Source organism: Crinia signifera, chromosome 3 (assembly GCF_055691185.1).
Source record: "Crinia signifera chromosome 3, ASM5569118v1, whole genome shotgun sequence".
NCBI classification, from domain to species: domain Eukaryota; kingdom Metazoa; phylum Chordata; class Amphibia; order Anura; family Myobatrachidae; genus Crinia; species Crinia signifera.
This window is the reverse complement of record NC_139219.1, coordinates 171,526,496-171,548,120: the sequence shown is the minus strand read 5'-3', so window position 1 is coordinate 171,548,120 and position 21,625 is coordinate 171,526,496. Positions and strand designations below refer to the sequence as shown.

At 42.4% G+C, this 21,625-nt stretch overlaps 1 protein-coding gene across 1 annotated transcript in view; it reads left to right on the top strand.

The window, feature by feature from the left end:
• Window positions 1–21,625, top strand: part of CRYBG1 (crystallin beta-gamma domain containing 1) — a 333,416-nt gene that overhangs the window by 267,133 nt on the left and 44,658 nt on the right. The window contains exon 4 of the mRNA XM_083176952.1: window positions 17,693–20,636. Within this exon, the coding sequence (XP_083033078.1) occupies window positions 17,693–20,636 (2,944 nt within the window). The remainder of the gene's footprint in view (window positions 1–17,692; window positions 20,637–21,625) is intronic.

The following is a 21,625-nucleotide window of genomic DNA, read 5'->3' as shown; positions in this document are numbered from 1 at the left end:
TCTGCCCACCCCCGGAACCCGCAACACGCCGCCATTTGCATGGGAACACCCATAAAATGCTGGCCATTCCCATGGGCGCGACCCATGACCGCAGCCTGCAAAACCGCTCCCCCACGCGAACAAGTGGGGGAGCGAATCAACCAGAATGACCTCCATAGATTGTAAGGTCCCCTGGGGCAGGGCCTGATGTGAATGTTCAAAATATTCTCTAAAGCTCTGCTGACTATGTGTGCGCTACACAATTAACTGGTAAAAGTAAATAAAATAGTGACTAATTAGAAACAGATGTGTCCACATACATCTCGCCTTCTTTCATGTTAAACTGACTTGCTAGTGCCTGCTTGTGCATACTGTTTACTCGGTTTTGCAGATAAGATGCATTTAAATGGAAAGACGCTCAGTGCTACCGACACAGAGCTAACGTGTTACATGTGATGCTACTTGTAGAGCACGGAGGATAGATGTATGTGGACACATCAGTGCCTAATTCTCTTACTATCAGTAGACCAGTGATTTGACAAACAACTGGGTTTCCAGCCTTCACATGTTGCCCCTAATCTCCTGATCTATGCTTCACTAGCCTCCTTTTTTCCCCTTTGGTTTATGCCCAAGGTACATCCACAGCCCCTTCAAAAAGTAATAATAATAACTTTACTTATATAGAGCTCTTTTTCTGATAAGACTCCAGGAAGTTAAAAGATAAGATGAGCATAATACAGTGCATACTGTAATACAGAAACTGTGAACACAATAGGGAAGTACAGAGAGTCTGGAGAGAGTCTGGAGATACAAAGGGTGCAGCAGCCATTTTGTTTTATTTATATAGCGCACGTTCTTCAACAGGACTCAAGGCGCTTACGTCAGGACCATACATTTTCACTCTACACAGAGCACAAGATGAGTTGGGTACACTATATTGGTTACTAAGTGCAAATAATAATGCATGCAACTAGGATATTAACGGATAAACACAGCAGTGAGCTAACGGTATACCCACGGCATGAGTGACTCAATAGCTCAGTAATCCTGCCCTTGAAATTACCAGATGAGGCAACCATCTAGAACACACTATAGTGTCTCACAGAAGTGTAACCTGCAGTGAGAAATTACAGAGAAAAGAATAGTTGAGAGGAGTTGCATAATCAGACTATAGGAAGAGACAGTAGATGGCAATATCAGTATAGAGCAAGCAAATATACAACAGAAGGAAACAAATATAGGATAGTTCTATAGTAATATGTTGTGAATGGCTTAGAACAGAATGCTGAATCATGTTCACAAAGCAACGTGTGCAAAATAAAGAGTACAGCGGTAGAAGTAGTATTCAAGTTAAAGCGGTGGGGGCAGATATCGGAGGGGGAGAGGACGTTTGTAGAGCTTGTAAAACACGTTATCCTGCAGGTGTTAAGCTCGTCCCTATATTGTGGAGGTGTTTGCGGCCTCTGAAGCCTCGGTAGGTGAACAGAACCTGCCGCATGGAAAGAAGCAGCCAGGTAGTTAAGTGGGTGGCAGGATGAGGATCTGCGCTGCAGAACTGTGTTCCTCCAAGCCCAGCAACAGAGGGTCTGGCAGCAGGTTGGCTCTCCCTACTCTGTTCTGCCCCCCTCACCTTAATGGACTTGGGGTCATGGCACAGATATACTGTACCAGTTTCCTCTGTAGATGTGTGAATGTGATGGAGAACCTGGTTGCTGCGAGGAGGCAGTGGGGGTCTCAGCACAGTTCCTAAAACCTGCAATGGTGAGAGCTGTCTCTTTTTGGTCCCATGTTCAACCTCAGGATTGGTATTCTAAATATGCATTTTTATGCTAATTCCAAATAAGTGATGACAATTTTTTTCCCTGTCAGAGTGGAAATACATTTTCTTCTGTACCTATTGCACATGCTGCGCACCAGAAGAAAGAGTCCCATGCTCTCATGAACTTGCTTATAGAAAAGGTTCAGAGTCAGAAATATAAGTGCAGTATCTGTGGAAAGGATGTAGTCGTAAGGTTGACATAATGTAAATGTTAATAATGTTGACATTGTTCAAACATGTTGACATTAAGGGCAGGGGAGAGGTTAGGCACTAGATATAAGGTTAGTGATCTAGGTTAGGGTTAGAGAATACTTAACCAGAACCCTAGATAATCAGAGGTTTGACCTGGAAATGACAGTCAACAAGGGCATGTAAGTCAATTATGGGCTAGCAGGGACATTATGTCGACATGATCAGTGTTGACACCCCAGCCCTGTGGAGAACTAGGGGTCATTGCTATTGCAAAGCGCAACGGAATCTGCTGCGCTATATAAGAAACTAAATAAATAATAAATCAATTGCACCTCTGCAAGTACAGGTTGAGTATCCCTTATCCAAAATGCTCGGAACCAGCAGAATTTTGGATAACGGATTGTTCCGTATTTCGGAATATTTTAAGTATCTTGCATTTATGCTGTATAAACACATCAAACACATGAAATGCACACAAATATATTTTATTTGTTCAAAAAACAAGGTTTGGTACTGGTTTCCTAGCATGGCGCCTGCGATTTTGATTGTATTGATCGGGTCGAAAAAATCGCGTCGATCACATCGCTTGCCAACCAAATCGCATGCGATACTATCAACGTGATTTTTACATTGGAATCAATGTAAAATGGTCCCTGAGACCCAATTTTACATTGATTTCAATGTAAAAAGCCCCCAAACCCCCCATTTTAATAGCAAACCCCCCTGATGGGTGAAATGGCCCTCCATTTTTAATGCCACCCCACTATTGACGCCAAACCGAAGCGTGGCGAGCGGCGGCGGTACGCGTCCTCTGACCTTTTCATACCCCCACTATCCACGTCGGCGTGGAGTTGATTTTATAAAGTGTGGCGAGCCACCGAGCCTGAAGCGTGACGAGGGGACGTGCATAACTTCACAGGTATACGCGTCCCCTCGCGGGGCTCGCTGCACTCGCCATGCTCGGGCTCGCTGCGCTCGCCACACTTTATAAAATCAACTCCACGCCGACGTGGATAGTGGGGGTATGAAAAGGTTGGACGATGCGTACCGCCGCTGCTCGCCACGCTTCCGGTTGGCGTCAATAGTGGGGTGGCTTAACAATGGGGGGCATTAACCATATACAATGAGAAATTAGCCATATTGGCCCATTTCCCATTGTTCCCTATGTAAAATCGCATCGATCGCAGCGCGGGCCATTATAATGGCCCACGACCGACGCGATCAACACGATTTTAACTTTAAAAATCATTTAACGTTATTCTATATGGGAAAATCGCGTTGATCGCGTCAGTCACATCGCGGCCGATTATGATGGACGCGATCAACGCGATTTTCTCTTTTACCAGCAAATAAACTGGTGATTGACAGAAAATCAGGGCCATCGCGTTGATCGCATGCCTTAAGTACCTTAAACTTAAGGCATGCGATCAACCCGACGGGCGCCGTGCTAGGAAACAAGTACCCAAGGTTTCAAAACATGAAACAGATATTCGGATACGGGATACTCAACCTGTACTATTGTTTGTATGCTAGTGGCACAGTAGGAACCATCAAAACCAAGTGGACAACACGTACCTCACTTGTTCCTGGCAAGGGAAATGTTGTGAACAGTTTGTTGACCCTGATAAAGTCTACCTGCTTCTTTCCACATGAAGCGGGGGCTTATGAAAATTTAAAGCAACGGTTCAAGCTGAAACTGGAGTTGCATAGTTGGGGAAATAAGTTTCCGTGGATCAGCAACGCCAGATAAAGAAGAAAGGAATTTTTGAAGGCTTACCGAAACGAGAATTGTTAAATAAGGGATATTTGACAATAAAGTTTAGAAAGCTGTATGGCACAGTGTAATTATTGTCTGTAAAAAGTTTTTGTGGAAGACCACCTTATGTCTTATAAAGCAGTAGTTCAAAGTTATGCACCTATATAAGTTTTGGTACTTGTGTATTATCACGGCGCCCGATTTTATCTAAATCGCATACGATATCGCATCCGATTTGCGGCCGATATTTTGGCCGATTTGATCTGCGATGCCATTTTGCGTCCGATTTTCGGACGATTTTTTTTGTTTCCGATTTTCAGCCATTTCCTGCAGATTTGCATGTTATTCCATCCTTGCACATCCACAGGTACTATGCGATGGTATGCGATTTGATTTTCGGGAAAATGCCCCTGATTGTACAATTAAATATCGCATAGCATTGCATACCAGCAAGTGGCATGCGATTCGATGTGATTCACAATGTTAAATGCACCCCCATTGTTAATGCCACCCCCACTATCAACGCCAACCCGAAGCGTGGCGAGCGCAGCAAGCCCATGAGGGGCGGCGGTACGCGTCCTCTGACCTTTTCATACCACCACTATCCACCTGGGCGTGGAGTTGATTCTAGATAGTGTGGTGAGCGCAGCGAGCCACCGAGCCCGAAGCGTGGCGAGTGCATTACTTTACATGTATTCCGCGTTCGGGCTCGCTGTGCTCGCCACACTATCTAAGATCAAATCCACGCCGACGTGGATAGTGGGGGTATGAAAAGGTCGAAAGGACGCGTACCGCCGCCCCTCGCGGGGTCGCTATGCTCGCCACGCTTCGGGTTGGCGTTGATAGTGGGGGTGGTGTTGACAATGGGGGTGCATTTAACATTGTAAGCACCCATCAGGGTGATTATACAATTACAAATCAAATCGCTTCACATGCATCGCATGCCATGCATCACATGCCACTATATTGCATGCGATGCACTACGATGGAAATCGGGGGTGTGCAAGGTGTGCAATGATGGAACAGCATGCAAATCGGCCGGAAAAAGTGAAAAATCGGTCTGAAATTGGCCGAAAATCGGCCGCAAAATCGCATGCGATTTTTGCATGCGATTTGCGAGCGATTTTCGGCCGATTTCGTGGGCGCCGTGATAATACACAAGTACCTAAGGGTTTTTTTTTTTTTTTATAAACTGCATTTTATTCAAAAACCTTACCTAATTGAGAATTTTCACAAAGCTATCTAGCACATAAACTAATGTGAGAAGTTTTTATTTTGTAGTTCCCCAGTGATTTAGGATTCACCTTCACATCTGATAAGACCTCTTCTGTCAGGAGGCAGATCAATCACAGCATTGGACTGATGTAACATAGTTGATGAGGTTGAAAAAAAGACACCAGTGCATCCAGTTCAACCTACAGTACAGGTGTTACTGGAAGAATTAGAATATCATGCAAAAGTTCATTTATTTCAGTAATTCAACTTAAAAGGTGAAACTAATATATTATATAGACTCATTACATGCAAAGTGAGATATTGCAAGCCTTTATTTGTGATCATTTTATGAAAATCCCAAATCTCAGAAAATTTGAATATACTGAAAAGGTTCAATATTGTAGGCTCAAAGTGTCACACTCTAATCAGCTAATTAATCTAAAACATCTACAAAGGGTTCCTGAGCCTTTAAATGGCTGGTTCAGTAGAATTCACAACAATGGGGGAAACAGCTGATCTGACAGTAAATCATCAATTTTTCGAGTTTTACCTGTATATTGGAAACCATGCAGTCCCTATCTTATATTTGTAAATGACCTAGATGAAGTAACCACCAATCTCTTTTAACACAGAAATCCCTCTTGACTCAAGATGGCAGTCCTGTATCTCACTGGGTCCATTACTATACATTTTAATTAAAGGTTGTAAGGAGCCCATACACGCTCCAATTCCCGGCGGTGCGATGTGTGCTTTGAGGTGCGCGCTCCCGCGGCACCTCATCGCACAGTACAAAAAGTATGTGCTGCACATACTTTTTGTACTTGCTTTTCATTGCATTGCATCGCATTGCATGCACAAGGCATGAAAAAGGTTGACATGCCTAACATCAACAGGGTCAAAAGGTCAACATTGGGAAGCTCGACAGTCAAAAGGTCTACATTGGTTTTTCAAGTTCTTTTATCCCAAATGTTGACATGGATACCAAAAAAGAGCACCGCGTCCCATCGTGTGGCTCACTGCACTCGCCATTCTTTGGACTTGGTACCTCGCTATGCTCAGCACTTTATATTCTCCCTGCTTACCTAGTGGATGGTAGGGCATGAAATACTGCATGTTGGCACGTGCCGGCTCAAAAAAAAACCTATGCCAACCTTTTGACTGTCGACCTAATGCTTGTGTTGACCATGTCAACCTTAGGCATGTCGACCTTTTTCACATATCAAGGCTTGTTGACTTTCAGTAGTAGACGCAATGTATGTCGACCTAACGATTATATACCACAGAAAGTAAAAGGGTCTCTTGTGAAAATGGTCTATTGACTGAGATAATCATTCTCCACAGCAAAAGATGTGCACATTTAGTTGCGGAATAGTTGGACAACCTACTTTTGGTAGAAGTGCCTCGGAAGGCAGCTAATGCTGCAATTTTAGTAATGGTGTTGAGAGGTTGGTTTATGTACATTCAGCATTTCTATTTTACTTTAATGTAACTCTAAATATGATACGTCAAATGCTTGTGTAATGCATACACAATATTTGTATCACTCCTGTACTTTAATAGTGTTCATTCTTTAGGTTTTCTGTAAAGGAAATGAGGCTATTGGTTAAATGTTAACTAGTCTGCCTTGCCCATGTTGTGTACTTTTGTACTTTAACAGATTCACCACTGCAATGCAGTTAACCCTAAATAAAGCACATTTACCATAGTAACAGGGAGGATCTCCGTAGATTACAGTATCAGTACATTTCCACAGTGACACAAACCATTTTTGTATGTTGAGCTAAATGTAGACTACATTCTTTTCTTTAGAAAGGAGACTTGTTTATTTTTTGACAGGTAACTATTTCCTGTAAGACCTGCTGTACTGTGCTAATATGGGCACTGGCTTGCTCCCTAGCTTTTCAGCTCAGCCTATCTGCAACACTCTAAAGCAAGATTAGCTCTATAAACTGTTGAATGTAGTGGTAGATCAAAAATTTTTTTTACAAGTCTACTACTACGAATGGTAAGAGCCCAGGCCCCCATGGTTTTCCTATTCTATACAATAAAACTAGGTGATTCATCGTGCCCTACGGGTGCTCTTCGCACTGGCATAAGGGTAGGGTGCCATGGGGGGGGGGGGGTAGGTGCTTGGGGGTGCGGGTGGAGATGCTGGTGGGTGGGTTCGGGGCGGAGATGCTGCCAGGGGGATGGTGTTGGTAATTATAATTCTACAGGGGATAGGTGGGTGTGGGTGGGTTAAACTGGCTTAAAATTAAAGGCGGTGCCCGGGATTGGGGGGGCGGGGGGCGGAAGCAGGGTGCGTGGGGAGATGTTGTAGGGAGATGGGGGGTGCAGGCCAAGATGGTGCCAGGAGATTTGGGGGTGGAGGGGTGTGCGAGTGGAGATGCTGCTGGGAGATGGAAGGGGGGAGGGGGCTGCAGGCATAGATGGTGGGGGGGGGTTGCGGGTGGAGATGCTGCCATGAGTGGGGGGGGCATGGCGAGATGCTGCCGGGGGATGGGGGGGTTTGTTCAGGCAGGGGGGGGTGTGTGTGGGCGGAGATGCTGTCAGGAAGAGGGGGGTGTGGGTGGAGGTGCTGCCGGGGGGCCTCCATGCAAATTAAATTTTTTAGTGTAGGAGATATCATCAATATAAATACATACTGATTCGAAGAGCAGTGCATGTTAAATTACAATTGGTACTTGTGTATTAGCAGGGCGCCCAATTTGCATACGTACGCTAGCCTACTGAAATCGCATCGCATGGCCCTTTTTTGTGCCGTGCCATGTGATGCGATCTCACTAGTTAATATGGTACTTGTACATTAGCACGGCGGCCGTTACGCAGTTAGCGTAGCTGTGCTGTGAGAATCAGCGTGGGCTGCATAAAGTCAGTCAGAAGTAGAGTCTCAGATGTGTGAATGTGTTCCTAAAACACCCTCACTATCCACGCCAGCCTGAAGCGTTCCCTGTCCTCCCGGCCTTTTCATACCCCCACTATCCACGTCGGTGTGGAGTTGATTTTATAAAGTGTGGCTAGCGCAGCGAGGCAAGCGGACACGGATTACTTTACATGTATTCCGTGTCCCCTCGCGGAGCTCGCCATGCTTCAGGCTTGGCTCGCTGCGCTTGCCTCTCTTTGTAGAATCAACTCCGCGGCGACATGGATAGTGGGGGTATGAAAAGGTCGGGGCTCGCCATGCTTCGGTCTGGCGTGGATAGTGGGGGTCACCCAAATCCCATTTCATGGCATGACACGCGATAATAGTATATCCAGTGCTGTACTGTATATATTGCAGTATATCTAGTGCTGTTCAGTATAACATATAAAAAATAAATGTAAGCACCACCAGGCAAAAGGGTCATCTCCGTTATCCCTATTGTCCTTCTGCCACAATTTTTCTGTGTGGACTACTGCCATTGCCTCATTCTGTATGGGAGCAGAAACAGGATTTTAAAGAGGCAGTCAAATGAATACTTCAAATTGATTAGCCAATGATTAGACCACCAGGCACACCAACAGTGAAGGTTTTAGTGATATCCAGGCTTCAGCACAGATGGTTTAATCTGAATCCCTCAGATACTAATTGTCACTTGTGCTCAAGCCTGGATATCTACAAAACCTGCACTGTTGGTGTGCCCTGAGGACCGTGGTTGGGAATGCCTGGTCTAGATTATGTTCATTTAAACTGCTGATTTGATTCTAATTCATGCTCCATTTGATTCTGTGCCATCTTGTTTTAACATTACCTTGTGGTTCTCTTGGCTTATCCACAGTCCCATTTTTGAGCCAGATTTGGCTTGTTTACCACTCAGTGGGGCATATGTATGTACTAGCGTTAAGTGCATTTCTGCGCTTAATGCTAGTTAACAGGGGGATTAAATTTTTTCAGATGCACTAAAAGCGCACCTAAAGTGCGCTAGGGACAGCCTGCCGAGTAACGCTCGGGGGTGGGGGGTGTCCTCTGCAATTCCCCCAGTAATCAGCGGCTAGAGCGATGTAGTAACAGCTGCCTAGGCAATAAATCACCCCGGCTGATTCGCCAGCCATAGCCTAAAGTTGTTCTATCCCCACTGCGGGGACAACGCTAGCCCTGCTGCTGGCTCCGGGCTGCGCACAAGATTTTGCGATAAAAGCAGCATTGCGTGCATGCCCAGAGAGCCGGCCGGGGGAGAGAATAGTTTTTTATTAATGCGTATGCACAGGACTGCCTGGGGCGCCAATAAGGAGAGCTGTTAACGCTGGGCATAATGGCTCTCCTTATCAGTGGGGGGGGGGGGGGGGGGGTAGCGGGACCCGTTATTTTGCAGTCGTTATGGGCTGCTTAATACATCTGCCCCTTTGTACCTTACACCGGCATGCCACATCTGTGGGCAAGGCTAAGGTCCATCATCTGAGCTTTTTTTTTTTTATAAAGATTTTATTGAAGAACTGTGCAGTACAAAATATAAGATATATCCATTAGTATATAGTTGTATAAAGTCAACATTATAATCATTACATGTAAAACATGAAGGCGATGAATACAATTTTTCAGAAACCAGCAATGTGATATTTGATTCTTATTATAACAAAGACAACACTCTTAAAGTATGCTATACCAAATATTTCTTTAAACAAAATTATAACTATCAGGAACCCTGAAGCATATACTGTGACATGTAATTGGGGGGTTCTGTCAAAAAGGAGGTACATTATTTTGTAAAATCATTAGGTTATACCAAGACGTTAGTTGAACAGCCTTTCTGAGATTGTTTTTTGTGGATGTTGGCAGAGACCTTACATAGGGTAACCAGATTGCAAGAATTTTTTGCCTTTGCATCTTTATTAAGTGACATCTCTAGCCAGTCCATTCGGAAGAGGTGTGAAACCCGAGGTATTAATAAGGAAATAGACAATGTATTGGACTTTATCCATTGTGATAAAATGGTTTTTCGTGCCGCAGCGGCTAGTTTTGACAGAAATATTCTTTGCCCTGCTGATTGACGAACCGTGTTGGGAGTTACATATATATCCCATAGTGCCCATTCGGGGGTAGTAGTGAAGGTAATGTTGTATTGCAATCTAATATATGCACACACTGTATCCCAGAAGATCTTTACCTCTGGACAGCTACACATACAATGATCCAAGCTCTTTTTAACAGCAAAGCTCACCCCAATTTGGTGTGGCGTGTAAGAACCTTTTATTTGGGCACACACAAAACAACCACAGACACCTCCCTTTATATACTTAATTCCTTTATAAAGGGTGGTCTTTGGTCCATTTGGCTTCATTGAAGAAAACTAATCCTATTGTGTGGTACTGTACTTATCCTATAGGGAGCCCAACACACATAACCACATAAGTCATCACCACCATTGAAATGATTAGGAGTCCCCAGACCGCTCAGAGCATGGTAATAGTTTATTTTACTGGCTAGTGTAGACATCCGTCTAGTTTTGATACCTAAATCAAAACCCTAAATATTGTCCTTTTGACTGTCGACCTAACCCATTTTAACGCATGTGTCAACCTTGTCCCATGTTGAACTAGACCCCTGTCTTATGGTCGACCAGCCAACCGTATCCCCAGGAAAGTTTGGGAACCTCTGGGGTAGATTAGTTATGCCAATGTAAATTATTATGATCCTACATGTTGATCAAGCTATTGGCTACTCGGAGTGAACAATCGGTTATCTTCTTGTATTTAATATTCTACGATATGAGTATTGTTTTGTTATTTGAGACTTTACCCCCACTTTTATGTTATGGGCCTAATATCTCAGCATGTCTGATCAGCTTTACTAAAGTGGCACTGTCTACATTAAAGTGCTATACCAGTAGTTCCCACTCTTTTTTAAATCATGGCTCTTCCCCTGAGTATCATAATTGAATTTTTTTACAGCACCCCTAGGCCAAAAGTTTCTTATTGATCAAATCAGAAAAAAATATATAACATTGAGTAAATTGTGTTTATATCTCATTAGAGTGACATTTTCTAATATGGGAGTTTTATTTCACATGAGATGTTGCTATGGGCAACCAATCAGATACTATCTATTAAGCTCTAGAACAGGGGTTCTCAAACTCGATTCTCAAGTTACGTTTCCAGGTCACCCGGCAGGTGCACAGGTGCATTCATTACTCATTGCCACATTTTAAAAGATTCACAGGTGGAGCTAATTATTTCATTTGCGTTTTTTTTGCGGAGACCTGCAACACATGCACTGTGTGGAGTCCTGAGGACTGAGATTGAGAACCTGTGTAGATGTAGATTCTGATTGGTTGCCCATAGCAGTATCCCATGTGAAATAGAACTCCCATTTTAGTAAATGTCACCATCCGTGTTCGTTATGTGGTAATAGACAGGATTCACTTCTTTTTGTCTACAATTTGCCTATTAGATTCACCATAAATAATTGAGTTGGGCATAGACCATCAAACTAAGGGTTCCCTAAGCACCCCAGGGTGCCTTGGCACTCAGTTTGGGAACCATTGTGCGACACTATAGTCTGTGTTGACACAACTACAGTTTCTTGGCTTCTGTTTGGTAATTATTCAGCTGCTGTAGAGTAAATCAATTATTAAAACCACAAACAATATACAGGTAAGAAATGGTAACCTGAACTGAAAACAGACAATGCCAAGGGCTTATGCTGACATGTGGATAGGTTGAGGATAAGACCTTGGAGATATATTTATACATATAGATAAGTTATCCTATGACACACCAGTCAGTGCAAAACTCTGTTCGGCACATGATTCAGTGTACTTTGATATGAGCACAAAGCAATGACTATTCTAAAATAGTTATAATTAAGTTATAATAAAGTTATGGAATTGTCAGTTTTGTGGGATCATTTATCCATGTATGTTAGCAGAATTGCTGTGGGCAGTTTTGTCTGTGAGATCACCCTACAGGCATATGGTGTGTCTACATTGTGATTTGTGTGCAGCTGTCTTCCTAGGTTTAGATTTAACAGCAGGAATAAAGCCAACACTCATTCTAACCCAGTTTGTATGACTGAAGAAGCTCTATAGCATAAGTTATTACACATATATTTTAACAACCATAACGCGCATAAACGTACGTTGAAGATATATTTGGGAAGCTTTCTGTATTACCATACTTGGTTGCTATTTTTCTATCACCAGCTTCAGTAGAAGTATAGGGAAAGCATAATGCTTTAAGTCGACGCAAGTCTTATAAATACTGTAACTATACATTTGTTATTTAGAGTAATACTTGAATTGCATACAATTATCACCAATTCTATTAACCCTTTCAAGTTCAATGTCCAGTCAGACTCAACAGCCCTAGTGCTATGGTTGTTTAAAATAAGAATTCAATGTAGACCATTTTTAAATAAAAGAAAAACGACAATTAATTTAACCATTGAAACCAGACTGTTTGAATTGCAAACAAAATAAAAAATATTTCAAGGTTAAGGTGTGTTCTATATATATGTTTGTATATATTTTCATGTATGTACAGTGTGTGTATGTATACATACACACACACACACACACACACACATATATATATTATACAGAAAAAAGGACACACACCACAACATCAAAAGTAGTATGTTCTCCTTTATTGTAAAATTGGATTTCATGTTGACGTTTCAGTCCATTATGGACCTTTGTCAAATTACATAAATTTACCTCCAGTCTTTTACCATGTGTTGGCGATCTTTTGAGATGGGGTTAGGGGTGGTGAGGCTTTTGGCTTGGACAGCAGAACCGAGTTTTAAAGATAATCAAGGAGATTTGTACATATATAAAAATAATGGAGTTGCACTTTAATTGTTAAGAATACTGATAGTCAAAATAATTTTGCAGTGTTCGTTTTTTAGTGGGCAATTGCATAATGTTCAATCCCCCCCCGCATGCTAGGGAAAGCAGCTGTAGTTTTGGAATTTTCTTAACTGATACTGAATCAGGCCTAGTGTCCAGTTCTAGCTCAGTGACCATATCCCCTGCAATTCATGCTAAAATCGCCCCGTGTGTACCGGGCTTTAAGCTGGCTATTCATTTGTACAATTTTGCCATATTTTATATCATCAGGCTGATAATTAGGATGAAAACTGTCAATCCAGATGTGTTTAACCTCCCATCCGATGCTTTGTCCCGTGCACATCAGAATGGAGCCCCTAGATCGCTAGAGCTGCACTAAGGATTTATCCTGCCGCCTGGGCGGTTCAAGGGTGTCAGCTGTGACTTCTCCCCTCAGAGAAGTTGCAGTAATGTATTGGGGCCTTAAGATTGGAAGTCACTGTGCTATTATAATGTATAATGATGAAACACTTGTACTTATTGGGCAATTACTCATTTCAAAGTGAATAGTTACTGAAAGATGGTCCATGAGCTATTCAAATGGCCTCATTATTTAGCATGACCGGATGATTTCTTCTTGCACCCCTACTGAGCTTTAAGCAGAAACCAACTAAACTAGTGCTGTGGCTCAAAGAGCATCACCGCAGGCACTTAAGTCAAAGAATGACAGTTCTCGCAACTAAACACCAGAGTTTAGGCGCTAGAACTGGCATCTCCTGACTAGGAAGGAGGACAATAGAACAGCTTCAGGACCTCCTTCACAATACATTTGAAATGTATCAACGCCATTAAGAACTTAAAAATATTTGGTTGCTTATTGACAGTTTATTTAGTGAGGCAATGTAAGGTCCTTATTCGGGTTGACACCACCCTCCCCCCCCCCCCCTGACTTGGCGTTCCAATAAGCAAATTTCCCGGCCCGCCTCCCCACGCCCCTCCTTGCTTTCCGCCCAGACTTCTGTGTGCGAACACTGTGGGCGCTTGCACACAGCGGCTGCTCATGTGCATAAGAACCTATGCGCAGTCACAAACAATCGGTCCCCCATGCTAACATGCGGGGGACCGATTGCATTAGAATAACCCCCTAAGTTTTACAATAATAGATTAGTTTGTGTTGTGTAAAACTGAGACGTGTGTGAGAACTTTTACAATTTTTGGATAATAAGTTTTGAGAATACAAAAGCCAATAAGTAAAAAGCAACGGGTAGTAAGCAGGGGAAGTGCTAGATATGCAAATTACAAAGGTTCCTGGATTTAGGAGGTCACAGATCCTTCAATGAGCAAACCCCTGTGCAGAATGACAGTGGGAATTGAGACATTGGTACCATGTTTTCTGCATTCTGGAACTCCATTGTAGGCTGAGACATGTCTTGAAATGGTTGTTAGTCACCTGCGTTTTTTGCCTCTTCCTGCTACAAACGTTCCCTGACTGTCAATTACATTGCAAATGAATCCTGACTGCGAGCAACATTACTTGCAGTACCTTGACTTGTGCGCAGTGTGACATTTATGAATTACCGGTAATCCCTCAAGCCTATAAATATCAGAATTGCATCATCTCTAAATTATGACTAATAGACAGTACTTAGTAATTTAGGCTTTCTGAGCATGTTTGACTCGTACAGTATTAGTTTTAGTTTTTTTTATGTGCTACTTTTCTTCATCCAAATTGTGCTCCTCTGTACAGTCAGTACTCTACAAGTAAACTCGATATTCTGGCTTCACAATGAATCAGGCTTTGGTTACAGGAAGTAGACTAACTATTAGTAGACTAGCTATTAGTATAGCACATTTTTGAATTGTATTTAAGTCGATATCTAATTAGCTGCAGTCAATTCATGAAGCTTATGGGTTCGCTCGGGGCTATCTAATTAGAACCTGGCATATATTGCAGATTATGCTTCAGGTGCCTTAGGCATCCGAAGCATAATCCCAGCTAAGCAGCCTGCAGAGTCGCAATAACACATGAGTGCAGGAAGTTAACCTTAAAAAAGGATTATAATTGGATAGCCATCGGTCATATATCAGCCCATTTTATTTATTTATTTTTTGGACAAAAATGCATCTCCATACTGTCAGTCAGTGTGTTTTAAAAAATACACACGTTGCTGCATGTGTATTGACTTTTTATCTTCACACTCTGTATAGCGGATGACCAGTTTGCAAACAAATACCCGTTTAACAACCCATCTAACCCTGCAACATTGTAACATTGTTCATCATGCATACACATGGAATGATGTGGCCAAATCGTGCATCATGGATCGTTCGTCTTTCCTCCAGCTGAAGGGGTCAGCAGGCTCGATAAACGACCTGTGGGCACCTGAATTGGATTGCGATCATGCTCACACACGGGAAGTTTTTAAACGATTGTTCGTTTCGATTGGTTGGAAATTGCAATATCATTTAAAAAGTCTTACCTTGTGTTGGCACCTTAAGTGCTTGATTTTATACATCTTTGTCAACGGGTCTGGTTGACACACCTGAACTCAATAAGTAACAGGTGTGGCCAAATACTTTTGTCCATATAGTGTATGCCCATGCTAAAAGGGGATTTTATCTTTTCTTGTAAGTACTGTTTGCGAAGTGTGTATGTGTGTAACAAATCTAGTCTTCACTTCAGGTGGGTGGAAGTGATGCCAAGGGTATTGTCCTTTTAATTCCTTGGAATGCTGAACTGCAGGTTTTATGTCATTCTTGTGTAAATAAATAGCATTGCTTTAATTATTGAGCGTTGCTTACAGAAAAAAATCAGTTCTAAAGAGTAATTTTTCACTTTATTACAAGCAGCATATACAAGAACTTTGATTGCTTTGTAATTCTTATCTGCATGTCACTCATTGCATTTCTAAAATGCAATCTCAACCAGGATTGTGATTTAGGGATGTAGTACTGTATGAAGTAAGCTTCACAGATTTGGACACTTATTACACATTAGTGTGTTGCATTTAAGACATTGGCTGTTTTGGTTTACTTTGGTTTCATTTATATGTAACACTTTGTGTGGAATTTGTTTTCCAGGCTTAACATGGAAAGTTACTGTTTATGGTTACTGTTGTTGGGTTTACCACTGATTTGTTGGTTTTTATGCCAGCCTGAAATTAGTTTTGTACCAAAACTCTCCAAACAGCCTATGAATAATATGTTACGTAAAACCCCAAACTTCCTCATGATTCATATAAACTTATTTTGCATCTGTGATGCATTTAGCATTAAAAACAAAACTCACATGGTAGACCTACTTTATAAACAGCGGTGTAGCTAGGTGCCACGGTGCCCGGAGCAAGGTCATATCCCCCCCCCCCCCCCGGTAATGAATTGGGGGCGTGGCTAACATGTGTTGGCATGTTACATTTGAAATATATGACCCTGTAACATAATCTGCTGCGCTATATAAGACACTGTAACGGAATGTGCTGCGCTATATAAGACCCTGTAACAGAATCTGCTGCACTATATAAGAGACTGTAACGGAATCTGCTGCGCTATATAAGAGACTGTAACGGAATCTGCTGCGCTATATATGACACTGTAACGGAATCTGCTGCGCTATATATGACACTGTAACGGAATCTGCTGCGCTGTATAAGACACTGTAACGGAATCTGCTGCGCTATACAAGACACTGTAACGGAATCTGCTGCGCTATATAAGACACTGTAACGGAATCTGCTGCGTTATATAAGACACTGTAACGGAATCTGCTGCGCTATATAACACACTGTAACGGAATCTGCTGCGCTATATAAGGTGCAGTAACGGAATCTGGTAGCGCAGCAGATTTACAATTGTAGACAGAGATAAACAAACTGGGTAACAACAGACAAACTTGGAGGTAGGAGGGCCCTGCTGCAAGATTACAATCTATAGGGATCCATATACAAAAAAACATTGCAGCCATATAATACAGACAGCACAACAGTGACCCCCATATATAACAGAGAAAATATCAGTGACCACCATATATTACAGAGGGCATCAGTGACCCCCCCCCCCCTTATACCACACATAACCTTTATAAAAGGGGTAGCTTGCTCTGGAGGCACAGCTCCTCTGTACTCACCACACACGGCTGGCCCAGTGCTTCCATGCTGCTGAGCACTTCTTCCTTCTTCCTCCTCCCAGAGTCCTAGCAGCAGTTGCAGAGGCACCGACTTCATTGGTGCCTCCATAGCTCCCCACGCGAGTACCTCAGTCCCGCTCTTCTCCTCCAGCGTCCCTCCCTACTCGATAGTGGCAAGTTCGGCTCCCCTTCTTTGTGGCCCGCACTGCAGCACAGAAATGCGTGGGCGGAGCGCAGCTGCAGCATAGTCGAGCGTGGAGATATGGGGCAGGCAGTGCAGTGGACAGCGGGAGGGAGGAGACGGGGCCACTACCTCGGACGGCAGCCACCGGCACCCACCAATGACAGGCGGCGGAGGCGGGGCCGCACAAAGGTACTGCCGATGAGCGACGACTGAGCAGCCCCGGCCTCAGCCCAGGCTCACAGGCTGTCACTGTTTGCTTGTTGTCAGTGACTGGGGCTGTGCGCAAGTTTTGTCGGCGGCGGCCTCTGTAGTGTCGGCCTCCCGGGAAAGTTCCCGGTAGGTATAATGGCCAATCCGCCCTTGCTGGAGTGAGACATGTGACGTGACCCCATCACGTCGCGGCCGGGACCAGGTGAGCTAGGCAGGCGCTGGGCAGGGCAGCCACTGGCGCAGGCTGCCCTGCGTGTGTAGGGCAGCAGCAGGACTCTCATTTGCGGAGGGGGGGCGGCGCCCTGCGCCCCAACTGCGCCCGGAGCGTGTGCTCCGGTGGCTCCGCCCTCCCTACGCCTCTGTTTATAAAGATTAACATATTGCTTATTTCAGCTATAAAATATGTTAAATGTCTATATTGTATTGTTCTATATTTTTAATTAACATATTATTTTGTTCTCTTTTTTTTCAGACCCCCAAAACCCAAAAATGTGGAACTGCCCATTAGGCCGAAGATTGGTGATAATATAGATGAGGCTGCAACTGAAGCGCACATCCCCAAAGGGAACATTGCTAGCAAAGTTTCTTTATTTGAGAATAAAAGAACAAGCCACAGGCAGGTAGACTTTTATGCGACAAAGAACATTTCCCAGCCAAGGAAATTTGTTGAAAGAGCCAAACTGAATTTTGGGAAACAGGTAAAAGGGACTGGTTTTTCAGTGAAATCAGCCAGTGGCCTTAACAGTACCAATGGCAAAAAGCCTGAAAATAGTCATTATGAAATAAAGGCAGACACAAGTCAGACAGAGTTTGATAATTGTAAGGTGGATCATACACCACGGGACGACCGTACTGTATCTCTGACAAATCAGATGCAGATGGAAGACAACAGAAATGGTTTGGAAGCAGACAGAAAACCTGTAACGCCTACAACGGAAAGTATTTTGCCTACAATAGTGGATAAAAAACACAATGATCATCCTGTTGAACTAAGCAAGAGTGATGTTCCGTTAAGTGAGAATACTACCAGACTTAGTGATGGTTTACAATTGAACAGTAATTTAGAAGACCCATTTTCTCATTCATCGCAAGAATCTTCCGATAATTTAGCTGGCAATAAAACTCCTTTGGAAAGTGATGTGAGTTTAAGATTAGATTCTACATCTACAGATATGGGTAATACACACAATTTAATAAAGGAAGAGCCTGTTGTTTCAACAGATGAGCCCAATGATTACCCAGCTAAAACCCCCAGCCTATCACCTGTAGATGTTGTAGATTCTGTTTTGAAGTCTGCAGTTCCTTCTACCACAGAACAGAATCAAATCAACGACTCTAAAAAAGTACTTGACAAAGACCAAAGAGCACAAGCACAGCCAACTGAAGGCAAGTCACCTAAAACAAGAATGACCAAAAAGAAAACTCAAACAAAGGAACCCACAAACACTGTTGCCAAAGAAGAACTGCAAAAGGGAGATGGCCTTATCCTGCATAAAAATGATCTCAAATCTGAGGATAGGTGTTACTTACCAAGTGTTGAAAACTTAAATGGAGATACTAAAGCACAGTCAGAACTGTTAACAGAAACCGATGACGAAAAGCTTTGTGAGGATGATCTTGGGGAACATGATTTGTTACAAAAAGATTTGAAAAATGAAAGTAAGACTCTACATATTGCTGCGTCATTGGTTTCAGATGTAATTATTCAAGCAAACCCAGAAGAACTTATTACTGGAGAAGTAAGCAATGTTTCACCGATTTCTACAACGTGCTCTACTGAAACCGATAATGGACCCACTATTCAAACCAATAATGGATCAGAGGCAGAAAATCCCTGTGCAAATTCAGTTTCACCACAAAGTGAAGGAAACCTCCATCAGGAATTGGCAAGCTCTCTGGATGGTGGCGAGTCCTTACGTGAAGATCACATCTCACAACAAAATGGTTTTTCTATAGAATCTAACAAAAATGAAAGTGAACAGAACACTTTGTGTAGTGATATTTCAGCCAAAGAAAGCAGCCCTGCAGACCTTGTCCCGTGTCCAGAAGCAGGAACGGAAGATTTGGCTCAGTACACCAGTAATGAAAATGAAGTAAAATTAGTATCTGACATTGAACAGGAAGATGATTCACAATATGCTTCCGATCTGCCTGTAACTGAAAATAAAAACTTGAGTGACTGTGGTGTTGATGTGGCTGCAGAGAAATCATTAGAGCAAAGAAATACTGAAATCCAGCATAAAAATAATTTGAGCAAAGTTGATATGAAAGAAGTAGATTTAAATCTAGAAGTAAGTAACAATGATAGTACTGATGTAAATGTGGACAACTCGGTCCTTGCTGTTTCTGATGTCCGTGAAAATGGTTGCACTGTTGACAGAGATTCTAACACTTATACTAATGGAACCATATATCCTACAGAGAATCTTGAAGATAATCTCTCCAATGTACAGCATAGCCCAGATGCCAGTTTAAATGCCTCAGTAGCAAGTGAGGAAAGTGTTTTAGATTCATCTTCGGACATGGAAAAGTTTGCTGAAGCAATCAGGAAGTTAGACAGCCCAATTACAGTGCCGCAAAAGAGAAAAAAGCCCAGAGCACCTAGATCACCGGGTCCATATTGTGGTTTACCACCTATCCGTGAGGATTACTTGGAAAAAATACTTGATACTGAATCATTCTCGTTTGGTTTAGGTAAGAAAGATAGACCAAAGGAGCTAGCACCAATGGCACTGTTTAAAATGCAAAGCAAAGAAACTTTAGAGAACCAGAGGCCAAAGCGGGCATCTGCTGAACAAAGCATGATTTTGAAATCCCTGAGATCACACAAGGAGGCAGTCCCATTACCACAGGAAACATGTGACAAGGAAAAAGCAGATGTTGATTTAGCAGTGAAAAGATCTCGCATAGAGTCCATTTATGCCAGCTTTAAATCACCATTTGCAGCAAAGACTGAAGAGAATGTGTTCTCTCCCACTGTCACTACAGTCAGCACAATAACTACCTCCTTCGACACGCCCAGAATGGAGTTTACTCCCCAAGGCAAAAACTGCGATCTTAAAACTACAGACTCTGCAGAGACAGCTCATACATTAGTACAGGAAGTTAAAGGTGATTTAGCACTGCAGTCCTCAAATTACTCACAAAGTGACTCTGCACTGCAAGTGTTATCCACACCTGTACGCAGAATGGACGGTCACCTGGAATACAGTAACCAAGAACACGCTGACTTGCCAGTAACACTGCCTAATTTGAATAGCCATCCTGAGGTAAATCATAGCACACCTGATGGAAGTAAGAACATGCTGCCATATGAAAGCACTTCAACATTAGACAAAGCTGCAAAAGACGTCTCAGAAGTCTTTTATTTTAAGGGCCAAGATCAAAGTTCCTTTATGACAAGCCTCAGTTCAGAGGTGAGTTCTTGTCTATTGTATTTTTAGTCAGTCTCTCTCTCTCTCTCTCTCTCTCTCTCTCTCTCTCTCTCTCTCTCTCTCTCTCTCTCTCTCTCTCTCTCTCTCTCTCTCTTTAATTTTAACAAATGCTGTTCTGGACTACAAGTCTATTCCCTCTATTCAATATCAGTAATGCAGCTGAACTCCAAAAAGGAAAAAGAAAAATCTGTTTGTTATGTATGCCGAACTCCTGCAGAAAGATTGCTGCTCATAGTGTGGTTTATAAGTTAGTGATTTGAGAATGTTTAGTTTCCCTTATAGAACCAGCAGCTTCGAAACTGGAAGAAATCCAACTACTACTAATTCACCCTTTACTAAGCATATGCTTTGTCTTTTGTTTGATTTTTTTTTTTTTTTTTACTTTATGTATATATTTTGTTAGTCTTCTAAGTTGGCATTTTAATTCATGGAGAGTATTCAGGATGTGACTAACACATTCATTACTATACTGTATATGTTGATAAAAGGATTTTTTAATTACAATGATATGATTAAGAAGTGTTCACTACCTGAAGATACATACATTTTAAACAAGTTCTAACTTCTTTATCTTTTTTTTTTTTTTTTACCAACCCCATGTAACCTGGCCAGACATTCTCCTTCCAATATTGTTAAAGGAAGTTTTCTGTTGCGACATGTATAGAATGTACTGTAGGCACCTAAATGTGAAAAAAGTTCTTACATGCTGATTCCCAGTGTTGATAAGAAGAAACTGAACCGCATGAGCATTCTTTTAACTGATAGATTTCTTGTACATTTGACCATGGTTCATTCATTTCTGTAATGTATTAATATAAATCTGACATGCTTTTTATGTATAAGTTTAGTATTGTGTTTGTAATTGCCATTATTCTATTAGTCGGCTTTTGCCTTACTTTAGAATCAGTCTTTTATAGTCTGTTTCAAGAACAAATTAATAAATCAACTATCATACACAGGATATTTTTATG